General features: G+C 47.5%; 1 protein-coding gene across 4 annotated transcripts in view; it reads right to left on the reverse strand.

Moving 5' to 3' along the window:
• Positions 1–16,584, reverse strand: part of CELSR2 (cadherin EGF LAG seven-pass G-type receptor 2) — a 113,251-nt gene extending 96,667 nt beyond the window's left edge. For all 4 annotated transcript variants that reach the window (XM_084852881.1, XM_084852880.1, XM_084852882.1 and 1 more), the window contains exon 1: positions 12,933–16,584. In XM_084852881.1, the coding sequence (XP_084709007.1) occupies positions 12,933–16,377 (3,445 nt within the window). In that variant the 5' untranslated portion in view covers positions 16,378–16,584. The remainder of the gene's footprint in view (positions 1–12,932) is intronic.
• Positions 16,585–18,023: the final 1,439 nt, after the last annotated feature.

Genomic DNA, 18,023 nt, shown 5'->3' on the forward strand with positions numbered 1-18,023 from the left:
CTTGCCAAATATACACATTAGAAGTCAGCGGCAGAGGTCCAATTAGAATTCCATTCTTGATTTCCACTGGTCTCACTCCTTTGCAGCCATTGTTACTACACTGCTAGAATTCCTAGAAAGCTTGGGAAGGGAATGGGCAAAAGACAAAAGTGCTTAGACTGAACATAGGAGGAAGAGGTGTAAGCTTTATTTGTCCGAACGATTCACCTACAGCAGGGAAGGGAAGACTTCAGGCTTGTGGGATCTACTTTGTTTTTTACTAGAACCTTGAGATCTATCAGCTGGAACCAGATGCAAAAGGGTAGCTCAGGGCATAGAGGCAACTGCCTACTGAACTCCATGAGCCATACACTGGGATGACCTGTATGCACAAATACAAATCTACACCTGAGTTACTACAAATCAAGGTTTCCCATCATCTAATTTAGACCTAAAAATTGCTATTGTTAAAACAATTGGGCATTAGATACTCTTGCTGATCCAGTGCAAATCAACCTAAGTTCCACCAGTAGACCCCGATCTACCTCCTGCCCACTCCTGACCTACGGGATCCTGCTACTGAGCAAATCAAATGGAGCAAAGTATTTGCTCTGAAAAAAATCATTTCCATGAAACGACGCTACTGAGCAGAGGGAAGCTGCCTCATAGACAATTCCTGGGTTACAAAGAGTGGGGCAGCCCCAATAGAATGCTACTGTCTGAGCAGCTTAACTCCCCTCTCTGTGATTGGAGTGCATGACCAATCCCACAGCATTAAAGTGGATACAACCATATGGTACAAACAACATACGTGCAAATCCCTTATCACTGAGTTATCCTACTGGAATCCAGACACTTTTCAGCAGTGGAATGAATTAGAACTGGGGTGGGGGCAGGGGGCTGAGACTTAACGCTAGGTCAACTGTCCCTGAGAAATAGCTGCGAGGAACTACTGCAAGGCTTGCTATAGAGAAGGCTTGTCTACAACGTATTAAAAAATGTCACAGGTGGCTCTGGCTCTTTTCAGGCTTACTACTTCTTGAATGCCAACATAAAACGGCGAGAAATCATGGGAGGTAGAGCAAGTGCTCTGACCCCAGAAGAAGCAGTAACGCTTGAGCCAGCCAAAGAAATGAACACAGTAAGATGTGTGAGCAACCAGCACATATAGGCAGTTAACAGAGCATGGCAGGGGAGTGCATGTTTCCCAATGTATTCAAAGGTATGGCAGAAAAACAGCAAAGACACATGCCTCCTGCCTTTTCAACATGGACTTGCTGAGGATCAAACCAGACATGACTTTAAGCCTGTTTTTTAATCATATGACTGCAACTGACCAGATCCCTTTCTCTACAAAAAGCAACTACTGGGTCCCCTGATCTGGCTCAAAATCAAGGCATAGGATGTGGGGGGGTGACATTTCTATAGAAAATCACCCCAATTAACCAATGAACCAATTAATAAGAAAAAAATTAAAAGACTGATGCAAATAGCTTCAGGAGAGGTTTTCAGCAGGAAAACAGTATGATGGAAAGGATCACACACCAGTTTCCATGGTCCCAGCACCATGGTCCTGATCCACTGCAACCATGTGATTCAAGAAGGTGCAGGGCAGAGCAACCCTATGCTTTCCAAAGGAGTGCTCTGATGTTGGAGTGCTCCACACATCCTATGCTCTGCAGATGCCCATCTAAACCCATCTAGAGAGGTCGTGCTGCCAGAGGTGGGACCAGGGCTGTAGAGACCAAAGGACACTATAGATCCTGGCGTCTTTTTCATCCTGTCCTCCCCATTCACCAGAGCAACCCCTTTTTCCTCTCCCCGAGGTCATATTTGTGACCTTGGGAAGCAGCCACCACAGTTCTTTCCTTTTGAGGGGTGGGGTGGGGGACAGAACACAGAGTCCCCCGCCTGAGTTCGTAGCATTGTCTATGGCCTCAAGATGGTGACTCCCAAGAATCCTATGGCCCCTGGGACATTCTCTCAGAACCATAGGTTTGTACCCTAAATCACATTTAGTTTGATCCTGAGAGCTGCTCCCCAGAATACCAGACAATTTTGACAATTATGTTTGCCATACAATACCGAACATGACATCATGCAAAGCAGAGGTTTTATCCCTGCACCTTGAGAGTTTGCAAATATACGGCAAAAACCCAAGAGTTTGCAAATATATGGCGAGTATCTGGTTGTATCCCAGTCCAGAGGGCTGATTATTCTAATTGGAAACAAAGGGTGGAATAATGGCCTCAAATGACCACATATGGCATCACACCATCTCCAAAATGATTAGACTGGGGGAGTCTGATGCTGCAAAAACAAGGGGTATGATGGAAAATGATACTGAGTTTTGCATGATCTCCTCCTTATGTGGTGGTAGGGAGTACCACACATGAGTGCACTTTTGAGCACATCCCAGTCGACCCTGTAATCAAATGACCATGAGGGAGAGAAGCTTTGCAACAAAACACAGTAGCTGTCAACGGATGGAAAGGAGGGTCATAAAAAATAATAAATCCAAATCACCAGTCCCTGTTTTGTGAGCCGCCCAACAGACTTGTGATACAAAGGAAAGTGCTCACATGTATAAGAAGGCAATCACCTGGCTCTTGCTTTTGGGGACCTGTCACAAAATTGCTTGCCCTTGCTCTGAAGTGAGAAAAACAACAGCCCAGAGTCTGCAAGATGCAGAAAGCACCACTTCTCTGCTTGCTTCACTTCCTTGCATGGAGAAGCTAAAGTATTGTTCTCCAGCCAAGATTAATCATTGCAGTGGAAGTAGGAAATAAAATGTAGTAAGTGAATGACCACCCGAGTGCCCATTTTCTCCCATGTCTCACACCATAACCCAGGATAAGAATAGAATACCCATCCCGCCATTTTCACATTATATTTTATAGTCTATAAAATATTAATATTATATCGACACAACTATAGTTTGTCATGGGGGGGTGGGGGAAAGCAAAATGAGAATTGCCCCCAAGAGGTGACTTAGGGCCAATCTAAAAGGAAACGCTTTGTGAAGCAATCTGGGAAAAATCTGCATTTTCACAGAATCAAATTAGCTCTTTCCACGGTGCACACAGTGCTGTATTCTCTGCTTTTGCGGTGTATACGGGAACTGAAGACGCATTAGTTGGGGTGGGGTGGGCGAGTCCCACCACAAGTAGAAATGAACATCAGCAATTGCGTGCGTGTGTGCGTGCGTGCGTGCGTGCGGGGCAGCCCATGAGCAGAGGCTTGCTCCCCCTCCCTTGCATGCTCAACAAAATGCAATGGAGGACTTGCTTACAAATAGACTTTCATGACATACCCCACATGCAACACATTTATGAGGTGGGCAGGCAAGCAGGCATCTGCTGTCCCGTGGAGACTAAGCAGAATGAGCAGCAGTGCAAGAGGCACTGAGAGCAGAGACTGCGGAGCTGGTGAGGAGGGAGAGCGACTAGCACGTTGTCTGTGATGTATATTAACTGCCCAGTCAACAGGTTTCCCCCACCAAACAAACATGGGCTCAATGAAGGGCTTCTGAGTACATGTTCTTGAAAATCATCTGCCCTGGCAATCACCCTTTCTTAGCTGCGCAGCTTTGAATCAACAGGCATCCACCATTTCTCAGCTGTGCTCCTTCACAGCTGCACAGCTTCAAAACAGTAGGGCTGGCTGCCCCCACCCATTCCAAGCCCAATGACTATTTAAAGTGAGAGGCAGTGACTGCGCCAGCGTTTCTCAGCTGTGCTCCTTCACAGCTAAACAGTTTTAAAACAGCGAGGCTGGCAAAGTGGAACTGAAGGCAATGAGTTACTTCTGGGTAGACATGTTTACCTCTCTGTTCTCCCCACACCCCTGCCCCACACTACTTTCCCTTCCACTAATCAGCGCCGTGCCCACCAGCCCGCACCAAAGCCGGGTGAGGTCACACAGACTCCTGAACAGCACTGAAGCCACTGTAACAGGAAAATCTGACACAAAATGAGTTTGAAAAAACCCCAGATTTAGGGCAAGAAACGCCGGGCTAGCTACAGAGAGCAGCGTGCATCATTTGACACTATCCATTTGGGGGTGGAGTAGAATTGGAGTAAAAGCCCCATACAGATGGGGCCTTAGTCAAACAGGACAGAGAAACTCAACAGAAGGAAACATGAAATACAACAGTTCACATGGAGCTTACAAAGAAACTGCAGAACAAATAGTGAAAGGCAACAGAACAGCAACTCAGAGCCTAGCAGTAGAAAGCTTTAGGGGAAAATCAGTCATTCCAAGGCATGGAATAAAGGAAGCAATTAAGGATATGTAAAAAAGAAGTGTCAGAATTCATTTGCAGCACACACTCAAGGGCAGAGCAGAAAGCATGCCTATCCCTAGCTGGGCATAATCTATTCTTTTTATGAACAGAATAAATCTATTATTATTTGGCCAATGCCACAGACTGAGGTGTAAAGACAAGAGAGGCTGGAGCAAAGGAGCAATATAGAATACACAATCAAAATTGGCATGCCAGAAATGGAAACATTAATTAATTATTATTATATTGTATTACTGTATTATTACATCTATATCCCATCTTCTCCTCCAAGGAGCTCATGGTGGCATATATGATCCTCCTCCTCTGCATTTTATCCTCACAACAATCCTGTGAAGTAGGTTAGGCTGAGGGTCAGTGACTGGCCCAAAGTCACCCAGAGAACTGGGGAAATGGGAGGAAGGTCCCCCTCCCACCAACCATTTCTTCCTGTGTGTTTTTCCCCCCAGGCCTTCACATCTCTACCACCAATATGATCCTGCTATAAAAATGTGCATCAAAAGAGCTGCTAAGCATGGTATGAAACATTATGGACCATCCCACTTCTAGAACATGCCCTTGGAATTTTAGGTCAAATTCTTGCCTCCGCAAAGAGATGCTTCAGAGACTGGCAGAAGGCCATTTCTTTCAATACTTTTCTTATTCAAGTACACTTATCCAAGGGCAACTATGAAGACTTTTCTCAGCAAAATACATGGAAGTGGTGCTTGGGAAAATGAAAACCATCAAGTCCCTGCTGCGGTATACGTTGAAATGAAACAATTTAGGTGCACAAGAACCACCAACAAATGATGCAAGAAATATGTATTTTGTACTTGGGTATCTGCACCCAAGCACAAAAGAAAAATCATAAGGGTGCTTTGATGTAGCACGAGTCCACCTGGATAGAGGATGCTACTATTTTCATAGAGCATCCTGCACAAGAGGGCCTGCAACCCACTGAGCTCCAGCCTCTCTGACCTAGTTAATGTCTCCCAATAGCTTACTGCTAGTGATCTGTTCCTTCCCATTTTGTGGCTCATCCACCTCTCTCGACTATCCCACCACTCTAATCCATATGTGATAAACAGCGGTTAATCCCTTTGCTTCTAAACTCTCCAATCCTCCATATCACTGCACCTTGTATATCAGCATCATCCCTGATGCTAAACATCACAGTCATGGTCGGGGGACTGCCTGAAATGCTAAATGCTCAGAATGATCAATGGGAGCAGCATACTTTCTGTGGTCCAAGCATAGAGCAGATGGTTTGAGAGTCTTATCTGCAGTTAGCCCCACCTCCACACTATCCTAAGTTGCCCTGGACCGGAGGATCTTAGCAACTGCCCAGCCTGCTATGGGATTTTCACTCTTCTCGGTCCTGACAAAGTTTAACCCTAGAAAACTAAGCTTCATGGCTCAAAACAGAAAACACAATTTCCTATACATTGTATTGTATACAACCAACTTGAAGGCAATTCAAAGTAGGAAAGCAAAAGGTTGTGGGTTAGGATTGTGGGGTGCTGGCAAGGCAGGAGGAATAAAAACCCTGAAGATGGTGTAGCAGAGAAAGAGAAAAGACATCCAGGGATACTAAGGCAGAATGAGAAAGGAGAGAGCTAAGAGCTAGCACTAAGCAGGCCTGACTGCAAGATCACCAGAAATGCCTATGTCTACTGTCTGATCTTTAATTCCCGGTGGAAGCTAAACACACACAGTGCATGCTAACAGTTACCTCCAAGGTTTCAACCTCACCACAAGGCTAGATGAATCCCAAGTGCCTGCATACCCAAGAATTTGAAATATTTTTCTTCCCCTGCTCGTAACCATAACAAGTTTAATGAAATGTCCCTGCCTAGCCACTGTTCCATCTTAGAATTTTAGTTCGCTGCTATGAGTTTGGCAATCTTGATTAATACGAATTGACCTATTGCTAAGGTTTTAACTGGCTAGGGTTTTACAAAAGGACATCAGTGTTCCTTGATGGCTGGAAATCTTTCTGCCCAAACTCTGGAATACAAAACCATCAGAGTTTAAAGGACAGCTGGAGAGACAACTAAAAGTAGCTGCAGTTTCAGCTGGGACACTGACAGAGGCAGTAAACTTGTTAGCTGGAGATGGCATAGCCATAATCCAGTCTCAGTTGAGCTTCTACTGCCTTAAGAAAGTCTTCCTTTTTCAGCAGTCTTTTACTCTACTGAATTGAATGTTTATGACTGATCCCCTGTAGTATGAAATTTTATGTGCTGTGTCTTACCAGTTTTACCTTGATTTTTTGTGAACTTTTGGTTTTTGACTTTTACTGGCTATAAACTGTATTTATTAGTGCTATGCTTTGATGTATTTTAATATGTTCTTAGCCACCTTGAGCATTTTATTTTTAATGCAAGAGTGAGAAATACATCCCTTTATAAACAAACATTTTACAGGCAAACTTAGGAATGACATTTTCCAACATTTACATAGCACTTGCTCCATAACCCAGAGAAACCATTTGGTGTCCACCCACATGCTCACCAATGCAAGAGCTTTCAATGGAATTACAGGGTCTTCACAGCAAATTCTTTAAACCTGTACTGCCAATCTGGTTACGCTGATAATCTGGAGGCAACTAGGAGAAACCTCCCATATACTGGTCCTTCATCTAGAAACCACTAGCAAGCAGAAGGGACACAACAGAAATCAGGACAAAGGCTATATATAGTGGAAGACAAAGGAATGTTAGTGAGACTTAAGATGTTTCCCTACTGCTGGTTTTTATTCTAGTTTTATTCTGTTTTAAACTTTTAAAAGTTTTATATTATGTTTTAGTTCGTATTTTACTGTTGTAATTTCTGTGAACCACCTTGATAGCTTTGGCTATTGGGCGGTACAGAGATGATGAATGATGATGATAGCCAGTTCATGATATAATACAAGTCTGCCAGATGGAGTTGCAGAGGAACTACAGCCCTAAGCATGACAACAGTCCTGAGACCTTGTTTTAGAGGGATAGCGTTTCATCTTCTTTGAAGTGAGAGGGCATCTCTTGTGGATTGTTTTTAGAAGCTACTAAAAACATTCCTGTCATATAACATGCATATTTATCTAAATCAGCTGATAAAAAACAGATCTTCTGAAAGTCAGACAGCAACACATTGCTACTAATCAGACCTTTTAGGAGTCTTTACTTAGAGACCTTATATAAATGGACAGTATCAGCCATAACAAATCAGATCTTCTACTATATTTTGACCACAGACATTGTTCTAATGGTATATCCTTCTATCTGCCATCTACATATGCAGTTGGTGTTGTCTGGAAATGCAGTTTCATAAATGCCCTTCTCTAGGTGTGAAAACTAAGGTCTGATAAATAATATTATCCATTGTAAACAACAGAAACCATTGAGAAAAGTGAGCATTCCACGCAGTTCCCAAATCCCCTAGGACAGGGGGAGGCAACCTTTTTGGACCCATGAGCACATTTGGCAATTTGATAAACCATCCTCGGCACCACCACAAAATGACTGCCACGGGAGGCATGGCTTGTCACAAAGGACAAATAACCTGCCCTAAAGACAAGGCAGGGATGGGGTCTGAGCCCCAACACACCACACAGCTTCTTTGAACCCACAGCTGGTAAGAAAATATGTTAATCCTTTTTTCTTTTTCACAAAAAATGAAAGGGGTGGGGCATCTTGGGAGGCACCAAGAAAGGTGTCCAGGCACACACCGGTGCCCTTGGGCACCATATTGCCTAGGACATCTTTGTCAGATATCTTATTTTAAACTAACTTTTTTGCAGGCCTGGAGTCCATCGCTAGGTCTGCTATAAAGTCATGTTCAGAAACCAGTGATCCACATCTCATTGCCCAGCTGTGTTGCATTGCCTGTTCCTACCAGTATTTGGGGGGTAACAATTTTCTGGCATCTGGCACAATGAGTGCATTTGGATGTAACAGGTAAACCATGGCCTAGTGTTACAAGAATGAACTGCAGCAAGTCTCAGGTTCAAACAAACTCTCTCTACTTCCATTTTAGGTTAACTGTAGCTTGCTGGGACATCCAAACCCAGACAAAATGTGGTTAATCTTAACTACAGTATGTTGAAACAAGCCAACTTCGAACCATAGTATATGAGGCTGACTTTTAATTAACCATAGTTAAGATTAATCACAGTTTTGGTTTCAAACAACAGCCTTCGTGGGATTCACTCCAAATGAGCACCATCAGATTCAGGACTTACCTACCCATGAACTGGAAATATAGCTGAGCATTTGTTTTCCTGATTTTACTGGTCACACTACTGAGAAGCAGAACCAGAGAAAACCCACCCTCTGCTCTGAGTCACCAGCTCTGGACTGTCAGCTGCAGCAATTTCCAATAACTCCAGGGGCTTGGGTTCCCCAGGCATCAGAGCCGAGAATACCATTCAGCAGGGCTCTGATGACAGCCAGGGGCCATGAGTATTATCTGCACTCCCATCTATCCACTGTGCAGTATTCCCCAGTTCCTGTTTTCCTATCCCCACAGAGCAGGTGCAATCTTTAGCCACCGTGCTGAGAGTTTAATTGCTGAAACTCAGAGACAGCTGCTCTTGATCATCTCCAAATTGGTCTCTGGCAGGCAGGCCTGCCAGCATGATTCCAGATGAATTCCAGATGATTTGGAATATAACTCCAAGGATTCCTAATCATTGGCCATGCTGGCTGATGCTGATGGGAGCCGAAGTCCAAAACATCTAGAGGGGTTGGGGAAGGCTGCCATATATGAAGGAGGATATATACATCAAATAATATAATCAGAGAAGAGGAAAAGAAAATAAATGCAGGGATCAAAATGCAAGATTATGACATAAAGAAAGACTGACAACATTTGAATTACTTAGCCTACAGAAAGACAGCTAAGTAACATAGATTTGATACTGCCATAAATTAAACTGAAAGCAAGTGATTTATCTTGCTACTGAAAGCAAGGCAACAGTCAGTGGGTTTAAACTGCAGGAAAGCAGATTTGCTCTAGAATAGATCTTGGCTTTAGTAACAACTGAGCAACAAAATTATTTGCCTAGGATGTCATGAAATCATCTTCCATTAAGTCTTGTATTTTTGAAAGAGGATGTGTTAACAACATATCTCAAGCAAAGCAAACACTATCCAGCCATGCCAGAGATTTGGACTACATGGTCTCATGCCAACTTGATATGCAGTTCTCAGACACATCTGCCACCCTCTTCCATCTCTACCACATATACCTCCAGGCCCACAGCCCTGCTAAAGCTGCATTGTCAAGATTGCCACTGGCAGTTGGTAGGTTTCACTTCAAGTTGTGCATGTTGTAACTATCTGTCATTATCGCTCCCTGAAGATAGATGCCAACTGCATCACAAGCAAAATTTGGACCATAAACTCAACTCCTTTATTCCTAGCAGAAATCTTGTAGAACAGGTGCTGCCACAAGAGCCTAAGAAAGAAGTTAGGCAAGTAATAACTAGTTACGTTTCTGAAGGAGGAGAGTAATTTTAAATGCTGGTCAGGCCAAGCTAGACTAGGCTCTCCCAAGAAACTCCAAGAGGAACATGATTTAAAATACTTCCCATCTTATTTGTACTCCCCTTCTCTTGTAGGAATGACTCTACAAGCAAGGAACATTGACAGATCCACGGTTCTGGAGACAAAATAATTCAGTTTAGGTATGGACCACAGTTGAGATACCACACCTCGTCTGGATTTGTCTAGTGGAAACTATCTGCTATGGAGGCTAAGAGGCTGGGTCTTGAAGAAGCACAGGAGTTAAGTTTTGTATTGATAGCCTATCCTCTCCAAACCTCCCATTCCTGCTGAAGAAACAGGGCTGGGGCCTCTGCCCTTAGGTAAGAGAGATACAGAATACAGAATACATAAACACACACACACACACACACTCAAGTCACCAGGTCTATTTTAGAGAAAGGAGTACAGACCAGCCTAAGTTTGGTCCAGCAGAGTGGGAAGCTTTGCATATGTGAGTCAACAACAGCCTCGTTCATGACATTTATGATGAACTACTGAGAACACAGGGTGAGCAATGCAAGGCTTGTAGGCAATATCCAGTCTGTCCAAGTTGGTTCTCCCCCACTTCCCCCAGCTTCACCCTCACCACATGTTCCTCAGTCATAGCCCAGTCATTTAGGGGTGGGCAGAGCTGGCATCAACACCCAACATCCTTGGGCACGTGCCCTGCCTCCCTTAAAAAGAAAAAAAAAACTTGCCTGGCACTCAAAGCAGCACCAGGCAGTTGGGTATTTTCCACAATGCCCCGGGACCATGCCATGCCCGGGGCATTGTGGAAAATTAAAAAGCAGCTAGACCCAGCTGTCCAGTGCCACTCTGAGCACTGCTGCCCATGGCTACGTAAGCCTGCCTAGGAACACCTCCCAGGGCCCCCTCAAACCTGGATCAGACCAAGAAAAGCCACATATATATATAAAAATTACATTTATATCCCGCCTTTTTTCCTCCAAGGAACTCAAGGTGGCGTACATAATCCTCTTCCTCCATTTTATCCTCACAACAACAACCCTGTGAGGTAGGATGGGCTGAGAGTCTGTGACTGGCCCAAAGTCACCCAGTGAGCTTCCATGGCTGAGTGGGGACTAGAACCAGGATCTCCCAGCTCCCAGTCCAGCACTCTTGCCACTACACCACACTGGAGCCCTCACACCTATAAGTTGTCTATCCATTCAGATATGTGTTTACCAAACAGCAGTGTCTACCGTATTTTATATTCATGTTGCTCCCCCACCATGCACACAAACACACATCTGGAGAATGTGTTTCTAGCCATTTCCAGCCACATGTGTAATGATAACATGCCACTGAAATGATGGGATATTATCTTTACACAGGATACCGGAAATGACATATACTTAGGATGTGCATTGAATACCACATAATGTGATGCAGTAAACACTTGTCCAATACTGCCCTTTGATTAAAGATGCTTCAGTCCCACTGTAGTATTACAAGCTTAATTGCCTTGTGGATAAGGCTACATATAACCAAATTTTGCATGGCTGAGCTGATTTTGAGCATGACTTCTCCCTTCTGGTGTCAGCATCCTAGAAGGCTGAAGTGAATTAAAAGGATGCTGTGCACAATCAATTTCTTAGACATCCTCCATATTCCTCCTATAGGTGAACATTTCACCATTCTCCACCAAACACCTACAGTCTTCCATCCTTTCTGCCACTGGCCATTTCACAAGCCCTTGACCCCATGAGAGGGAGCTGTCTTCAGCATTGGGTGTATGCTACAAACCACTGTCTCTGCTGATTACTGCTTCTCTGATTATCCAGCAAAGCTCTGCATTGGGACAGTGAGATTTAATTTAATTTAATTGAAAGGCGCTGGAATAGGGCACCCTAATGAAGAGGCAGTATAGGAAAAGAATACTGTCTGGCTAATTAGAGAGACAAACTGATCCTAAAATCCACTGGCAGATTTTCCCCACCCTATACCAACCTGAGGCAGAAACTGCACTTTGGAAGAGCGGCTCGCTCATCTGCTGTAGCAAAAACAACAAGCAGTCTTGTGTCACCTTAAAGCGGGGATGGGGAATATGTGGCCCTCCAAATTTTGCTGGACTGCAACTCCCAGCATCCCTCACCATTGATTATGCTGGCCAGGGCTGATGGGAGTTGCAGTCCAGCAACATCTGGAAGGCCACAAGTTTCCCATCCCTGCCTTAAAGACTTACAAACTTACAATGGCATGAGCATAAAGTTGTATGTTGTGGGAGCATGGAGAAACCAAGGCCTGCCTCACAGGACAGCCAAATATCTTCCTAGGTGACTACACTGAGTCCTGGTCACCTCACCTTCCAGGCTCTGAGAAGAAGAATCTCAGTACCCATGGGGAGATCAGATCCATCATACAAATGAATAACCACAGCATATGCTCCTTGCACTCCTCTCACACCACCTGATCCGCATGGCCCTAAACACCAAAGGCTGCAATGGTGCCATAAAATCATCATGCATTCAACTCACATGCTAGGGAGGTCAATGTTATACAGGATTAGCCTCAAGTGGTTGATTCTATTCAAAAGGAAGGGAAAGGGGGAGTGTCAGGGGGAGAAGATGGTTTGACTAGAAAAGCATGAGCCTGTGGAGCAGGTGAAAAAAGAGGAACTCTGCAGCTTCAGCTGTGGTTTTAGAGCAAAGACTGGGGCAACCCAACTGGAGCGGCACACACAAGACCAGTTCGCCATTTGGCTGTTGCGCAGTCTCCACTCACATCTAAAGAGCTCTACATAACTACTGTACCAAAAGAAACCTAAGTTGAGAGACTATCAACTAAACACCTGCTAATGCTAAACCAGCCTTCCCCAGCTTGGAGCCCTCCAGATGTGTTGGACTGCAACATCTGGAGAGCACCAAGTTAGAGGAGACTATGTCAAACAGCTACCTGTTTGCACAATATTATAACAGTTGTTTAGGAGTTAGTTCTCCATAAGCAAAAAAGTTTTGGAGGTGTGATTAGACTCCTTTTCTTAAAAGCTACATTCAAGCTTAGCCACAGCTTCTGAATTCAAGGTAGGAAAGCTTGATCAATGCATAGGAAGCTGGATTAGATAGCTTCAAAAGGTGTTTCTAGCCCTAGACACTATGATTTGGACCCAAATTCATAGCAATCCCATCACCATCTTACCTGACACAGACACTCTCATGCTTGCCTCCAAAGGCCTGTTGTTATCCAGGGCTCTGCTCAACCGTAGCTCTCCAGTACTGTGGTTCAGGAGCACCAGCTTCAGTTCATTGCCTTGCTCAAAACTATAGGTTAGAGTATCAGAGACATCAGGGTCATAGGCCGGGATCCTGCCAATCACACCAGTGGGGAAACTGCTGGACTTGTTAGTGATGTAGTTATTGAAGATGATCTCAAAGTTCTTCAAGACAGGAATGTTGTCATTCTTATCCAGCAAACGGACATGCACAGTAGCCCGGCTTACCAGCGGAGCTGAAGTAGCCTGGACCACAATGACATACTCAGACTTGGCCTCATAATCCAAATCCATCAATGCCGTCAGCTCTCCTGAGAAGATGTCAAGTTGAAAGACCTCAGGAATGTTACCTTCCACTATCTGATACATTATCTGAGCATTGGTGCCCTCATCTGGGTCACTGGCAGTGATCCGGGCCACCACTAAGCCGATGGGGCTGTTCTCCTCAACAAAGATGTCAAACTCATCTTGTTCAAAGACAGGAGGATTGTCATTGACATCAAGAACAGTGATATGGACATTGATAGGGGTCCTCATGGCTGGTATGCCCTTATCGACCGCATATGCTCTAAGCTCATACAGTGGGACATTCTCCCTGTCCAGTCTACGCAAAGTCCTAACAATGCCTGAGGTGGATTCAATTATGAAGTCTCCATCACCATCATCCCCACCCTGAAAGGTATAGAACACCCTCCCATTCAGCCCAGAGTCTCTATCAGTAGCAGAAACCTGCAAGACACTAGTGAAAGCTGGAACATCCTCATATACAGAACCTTGATAGCTATCTCTTAAAAACTGAGGTGCATTGTCGTTTACATCATTGACTAGTATCTCCAGGTAGGTGGTGTCTGATTTCTGTGGGATACCATTGTCCCGGGCTGTAATTGCCAAAGTATAGGACACCTGATCCTCATAGTCCAGTTCCATCTGGGTGGTGACAGCACCAGTGTCCATATCAATCTTGAACTGAGGGATGCTGTCTTCCATGAAGTAGGTGATGCGGGCATTCTCCCCTGTATCCTCATCTGTAGCACTAATAATCACTACAGTGGTACCCACTGGCCTGTCCTCATTGATGTTAACAGTGTAATGGGAGCTCTGGAACACTGGCCGATGAGTATTGGCATCCGTCACATTAACGAAGACCTGGGCTGTATCAAGTCGAGTGCCATCAGAAGCTGTAATAGTAAGCAGATACTGCCGCTCTAATTTGTAATCCAAGGGTAGGGCCAAAGTGATGAGACCACCACCGCTCTGGCTGGTTATGGAGAAGCGATTGCGAGTATTCCCATTGGTGATCTGATAGGTGATGACGCTGTTGACATCCCGGTCAATGGCGGAGACTGTAAGGACACTGGTGCCCACGGCAGCATCTTCATTGAGACGCATGGTATATTCCTTTTGAGTGAACTCAGGATTGTTATCATTAACGTCCAGAATTGTAATGCTGACACTGGCTGAAGAGGTCATCGGAGGGCTACCATGGTCCCGGGCCTCAACACCAAAGTTGTAAAAGTCCACAGCCTCACGATCCAACTCAGAAGCCACCACAATCCAGCCTGTGTTGTTATTGATAGTAAAGGGGAAATTGGAGCTCGTGTCAACCAGAGCATACTCTAGTCGAGCATTCTCCCCTGAATCTGCATCAATGGCTTGAATGTGGATCACAGAATAGCCCACAGGCACATTCTCCAGCACCGTGGACTGGAAAGGAGTGCTGACAAAGATGGGGGCATTGTCGTTGACATCCAATACCTGGATGGTCACCAACCCGCTGATGTTAGAGAGAGGGGGCCTTCCTCCATCCTGGGCCCTAATGCGAAGGGTGTATTCCTTATTCATCTCGTAGTCAAGCTGGCTGACTACATCAATGTTACCTGTCTGGGCATCAATGTAAAACTGTCCCCGGGTGTTGCCGCTCATGATGCTATAATGCACAAGGGCATTGCTGCCTTTGTCACGGTCTGTCGCATTTACCCGAAGGATGTGAGTGTTTGAGGCCACATTCTCTGAGACCTGCACTACGTAGCGTTTCTCGCTGAACTGTGGCGAGTTGTCATTGTCATCTTCCACAGTGATATGGATGGTGGCCGTGGTACTGCGTGGCCCTGGGTCTTTGCCTTGGTCGTTGGCTTCCACTATCAGCTGGTAGGACTCCACAGCTTCTCTGTCCACCAGGCCATTGGTGCGGATGACACCAGACTTGGGGTCAATCTCAAAGATCCTGTTGGCCCCATTCCCATTCAGGATGCGGTAGAGGATGTTGGCATTGGGGCTGGCATCTCCATCCGTGGCTCTCACCGTCAGCACCTCGTAGCCCACCTCCAGGTTCTCGCGCATGCTCTCCTTGTACTCCTGCTGCTCGAAGACAGGGTCGTGGTCATTGGTGTCACTGACAGTAATGGTGAGGGTGGCCAAGGCCGTGCGACGTGGCGTGCCATGATCCGTGGCTGTCACACGGAACACGTGGGTGCTTTTGGTTTCCCTGTCCAGCTCCTCGGCTGTGGTCACGGCCCCTGTCTGCGGGTCAATGGCAAAGAAGCTGTTGGAGCGGCTGTCGAAGAGCGCGTCCATGGAATAGTCCAAGCGGCCCCACTCGCCCTCGTCAGGGTCCAGGGCCCGCAGCAAGATCACCGGGGTGCCAGCCGGCCTGTTCTCCGGCACCAACACTTGGTAGGTGGGCATCTGGAACTGGGGGCTGGCGTTGGCGTTGCGCTTCCTCCTCCGGCTGCTCCCGCGGCCCCCCTCGGAGCACCACAGCTCCTCCAGCTCGCGCTGAGAGGAGCCGAGGCCCAGGCTCCAGCGGACAAAGGTCTCGCCCTTCTCCTCGCAGCGACGGCACAGCAGCCCCAGGCGCAGCGGGTGTCCCGAACGGAGGCACACGGGCCGCGGGGGCAGCAGCACTTCCCCTCGGGGGTGGGGTGGCAAGCTCCGGGGGTGGCCGCCGCCGCCGCCGCGCGCCCGGCACCTCAGCGGGCAGCCTCCCCACGAGCCCGCGGGCGGCAACGGCACGCGGGCGCGCGGCTCCAGGCACAGCGCCCGGCTGCGTCCCCTGCGGAAGCGGCCGCCCGCTTCTGGGGCCACTAGGAGGCGGCTCAGCAGCAGCGCGACCTCCCCGTCCTCGCTCGCCGCGCCGCCGCCGCGCCGCGGCCCGAGCAGGTGCGCCCAGAGGCCGCGGGCGGGCCGCGGAGCCGCGCACAGCCACACGCGCGGCGGCGGCGGCGGCGCGGCGCAGGCAGGCGGCTGCTCCGGGCCACCGAGGGGGGCGCAGCGGGCGGGCGGCGCGGGGCGCGGGGCGCGGGCGCGGGGGATCCCCAGCGCCAGCAGCAGGAGCACCGCCCGGCCGGGGGCGCAGCCGCCGCCGCCGCCCATCTCCCGCCGCCCGCAGTCCGGCTTCCGCTCCGTCCGTCCGTCCGTCAGCAGAGGCGTTTCATGCCAAGCGGGGGGTCCGGGCCGAGGCGCCCGCCGGCTGCCCCAGTCAGCCCAAGCACGTCCGCCGCCGCGTGCGCTCCTCCCGCAGCCCGCTAAGGTCTCGCCGCCTGCCCAGCAAGCCCGGCTCGGCTCCGCTGCGGCAGCAGCTCTGCGCGGCTCATTTCCATAGACCCGAGGCTCTTAAAGGAGCCGCGTCAGCCTTGCTGCAAGAGAGGCAGCCGAGCGGTGGGGCCCTCCCCGCCCTACCACCCCGCGTTCTCCCCCAGTGGCAGCAGGGCTGGGCTTCTTCAGAGCCGGGGCAGTCAGCAGCCTCGGCGCCAGTTTCCCAGTGCTGTTTTCCAATCAACCCCGGATCACTGCAGAGTGACACCGAGCATGTACAGATCGCAGTGGTGCTTCTCTGGTCAGTCAGTCTCCTCAAATCTGATATGATTGCAGGGCATGTCTTCCAGACATGCAAGAAGTACAGGGCACTTACTTCACATACCACGTAGTTAAACGAAGGAATTCATTTCCACAGGATTTCATGATGGCCGCAAATTGGGCAGCGTTAAGGGGGACTAATTCATGGAGGATAAGGCTATCAATGGCTACTAGGTCCTGATGGCTGCATATTACCCCCAGTATCAAGGGCAGTATGTCTCTATATGCCAACTGCTGGGAACACAAGCAGGCAGGTGCTGTTGCACTCATGTCCTACTTGTGGTGTTCTCATAGACGTCTGGTTGGCCACTGTGAGAACAGGGATCACTCGGGCTTAGTGCTCAATGCCAAGGCTTAGCCCTGAAACACATGAAGCAATCGTGGCATTTGAGCATGTACTGAGTGCCGTTTCTTCACCCCTTTGGGAATCACAACTAGCTCCCATACACCTGGAATTGGGGGGACGTGCTTCCAGACTAGAAGGTATGGCTTGCATATAGACTTTAACCCTGGAACCTCTCTCATTATTATTAATAACTATTACTTATTACCTGCATTTACACACTGCCTTTCTATGATGATACCCAAGGCAGGCAACAATGATAAAGCAAACAAACAAAGCAACAATCCAAAACAACATAATTAAAACCAATCTAAAAGCAGCAACATCTGTTAATGTATTTGTATGCCACTTTTTCCTTTTCTATGCCCAGAGCAATCCATAAACCTAAAACAGCAGCAGGTGGGAAAAGAAAACCAGCAGCAGCAGCCATATTCATTTTTTAACATCCCAAGCTGAATCAAGAAGGCCTTGATGGTCCACTGAGACAAGCAGCAATGAGAACTACCATGCAGATTACTGGGAGGGCAGTGGGGGGTTGGGTGTGTGACCCAGATTGTAAGCGTCACAAAAGAAACGGTCCTTTCTCTCATGCCCACCTGCCATACATGTGGGTGTGGGGGGGACTTGGAGCAGGGCCTCGGAAGTTGATCTCAGTGCTCAGGTAGGTTCATGCAGGGTAGAGGAGACAATGAAGAACATAAGGAGAGTTGTGCTGGGTCAGAACAAAGGTCCATCTCCCTCGTGTTCCTCAGCAGCTGGTATTGAAAGGCATACCACCGCTGGTACTAGAAGTAATACACAGCCATCATCAGGGCAGGCT

The sequence above is a fragment of the Heloderma suspectum genome, chromosome 4, assembly GCF_057233095.1.
Source record: "Heloderma suspectum isolate Gila_16-S chromosome 4, 16-S_ref, whole genome shotgun sequence".
Taxonomy (NCBI): domain Eukaryota; kingdom Metazoa; phylum Chordata; class Lepidosauria; order Squamata; family Helodermatidae; genus Heloderma; species Heloderma suspectum.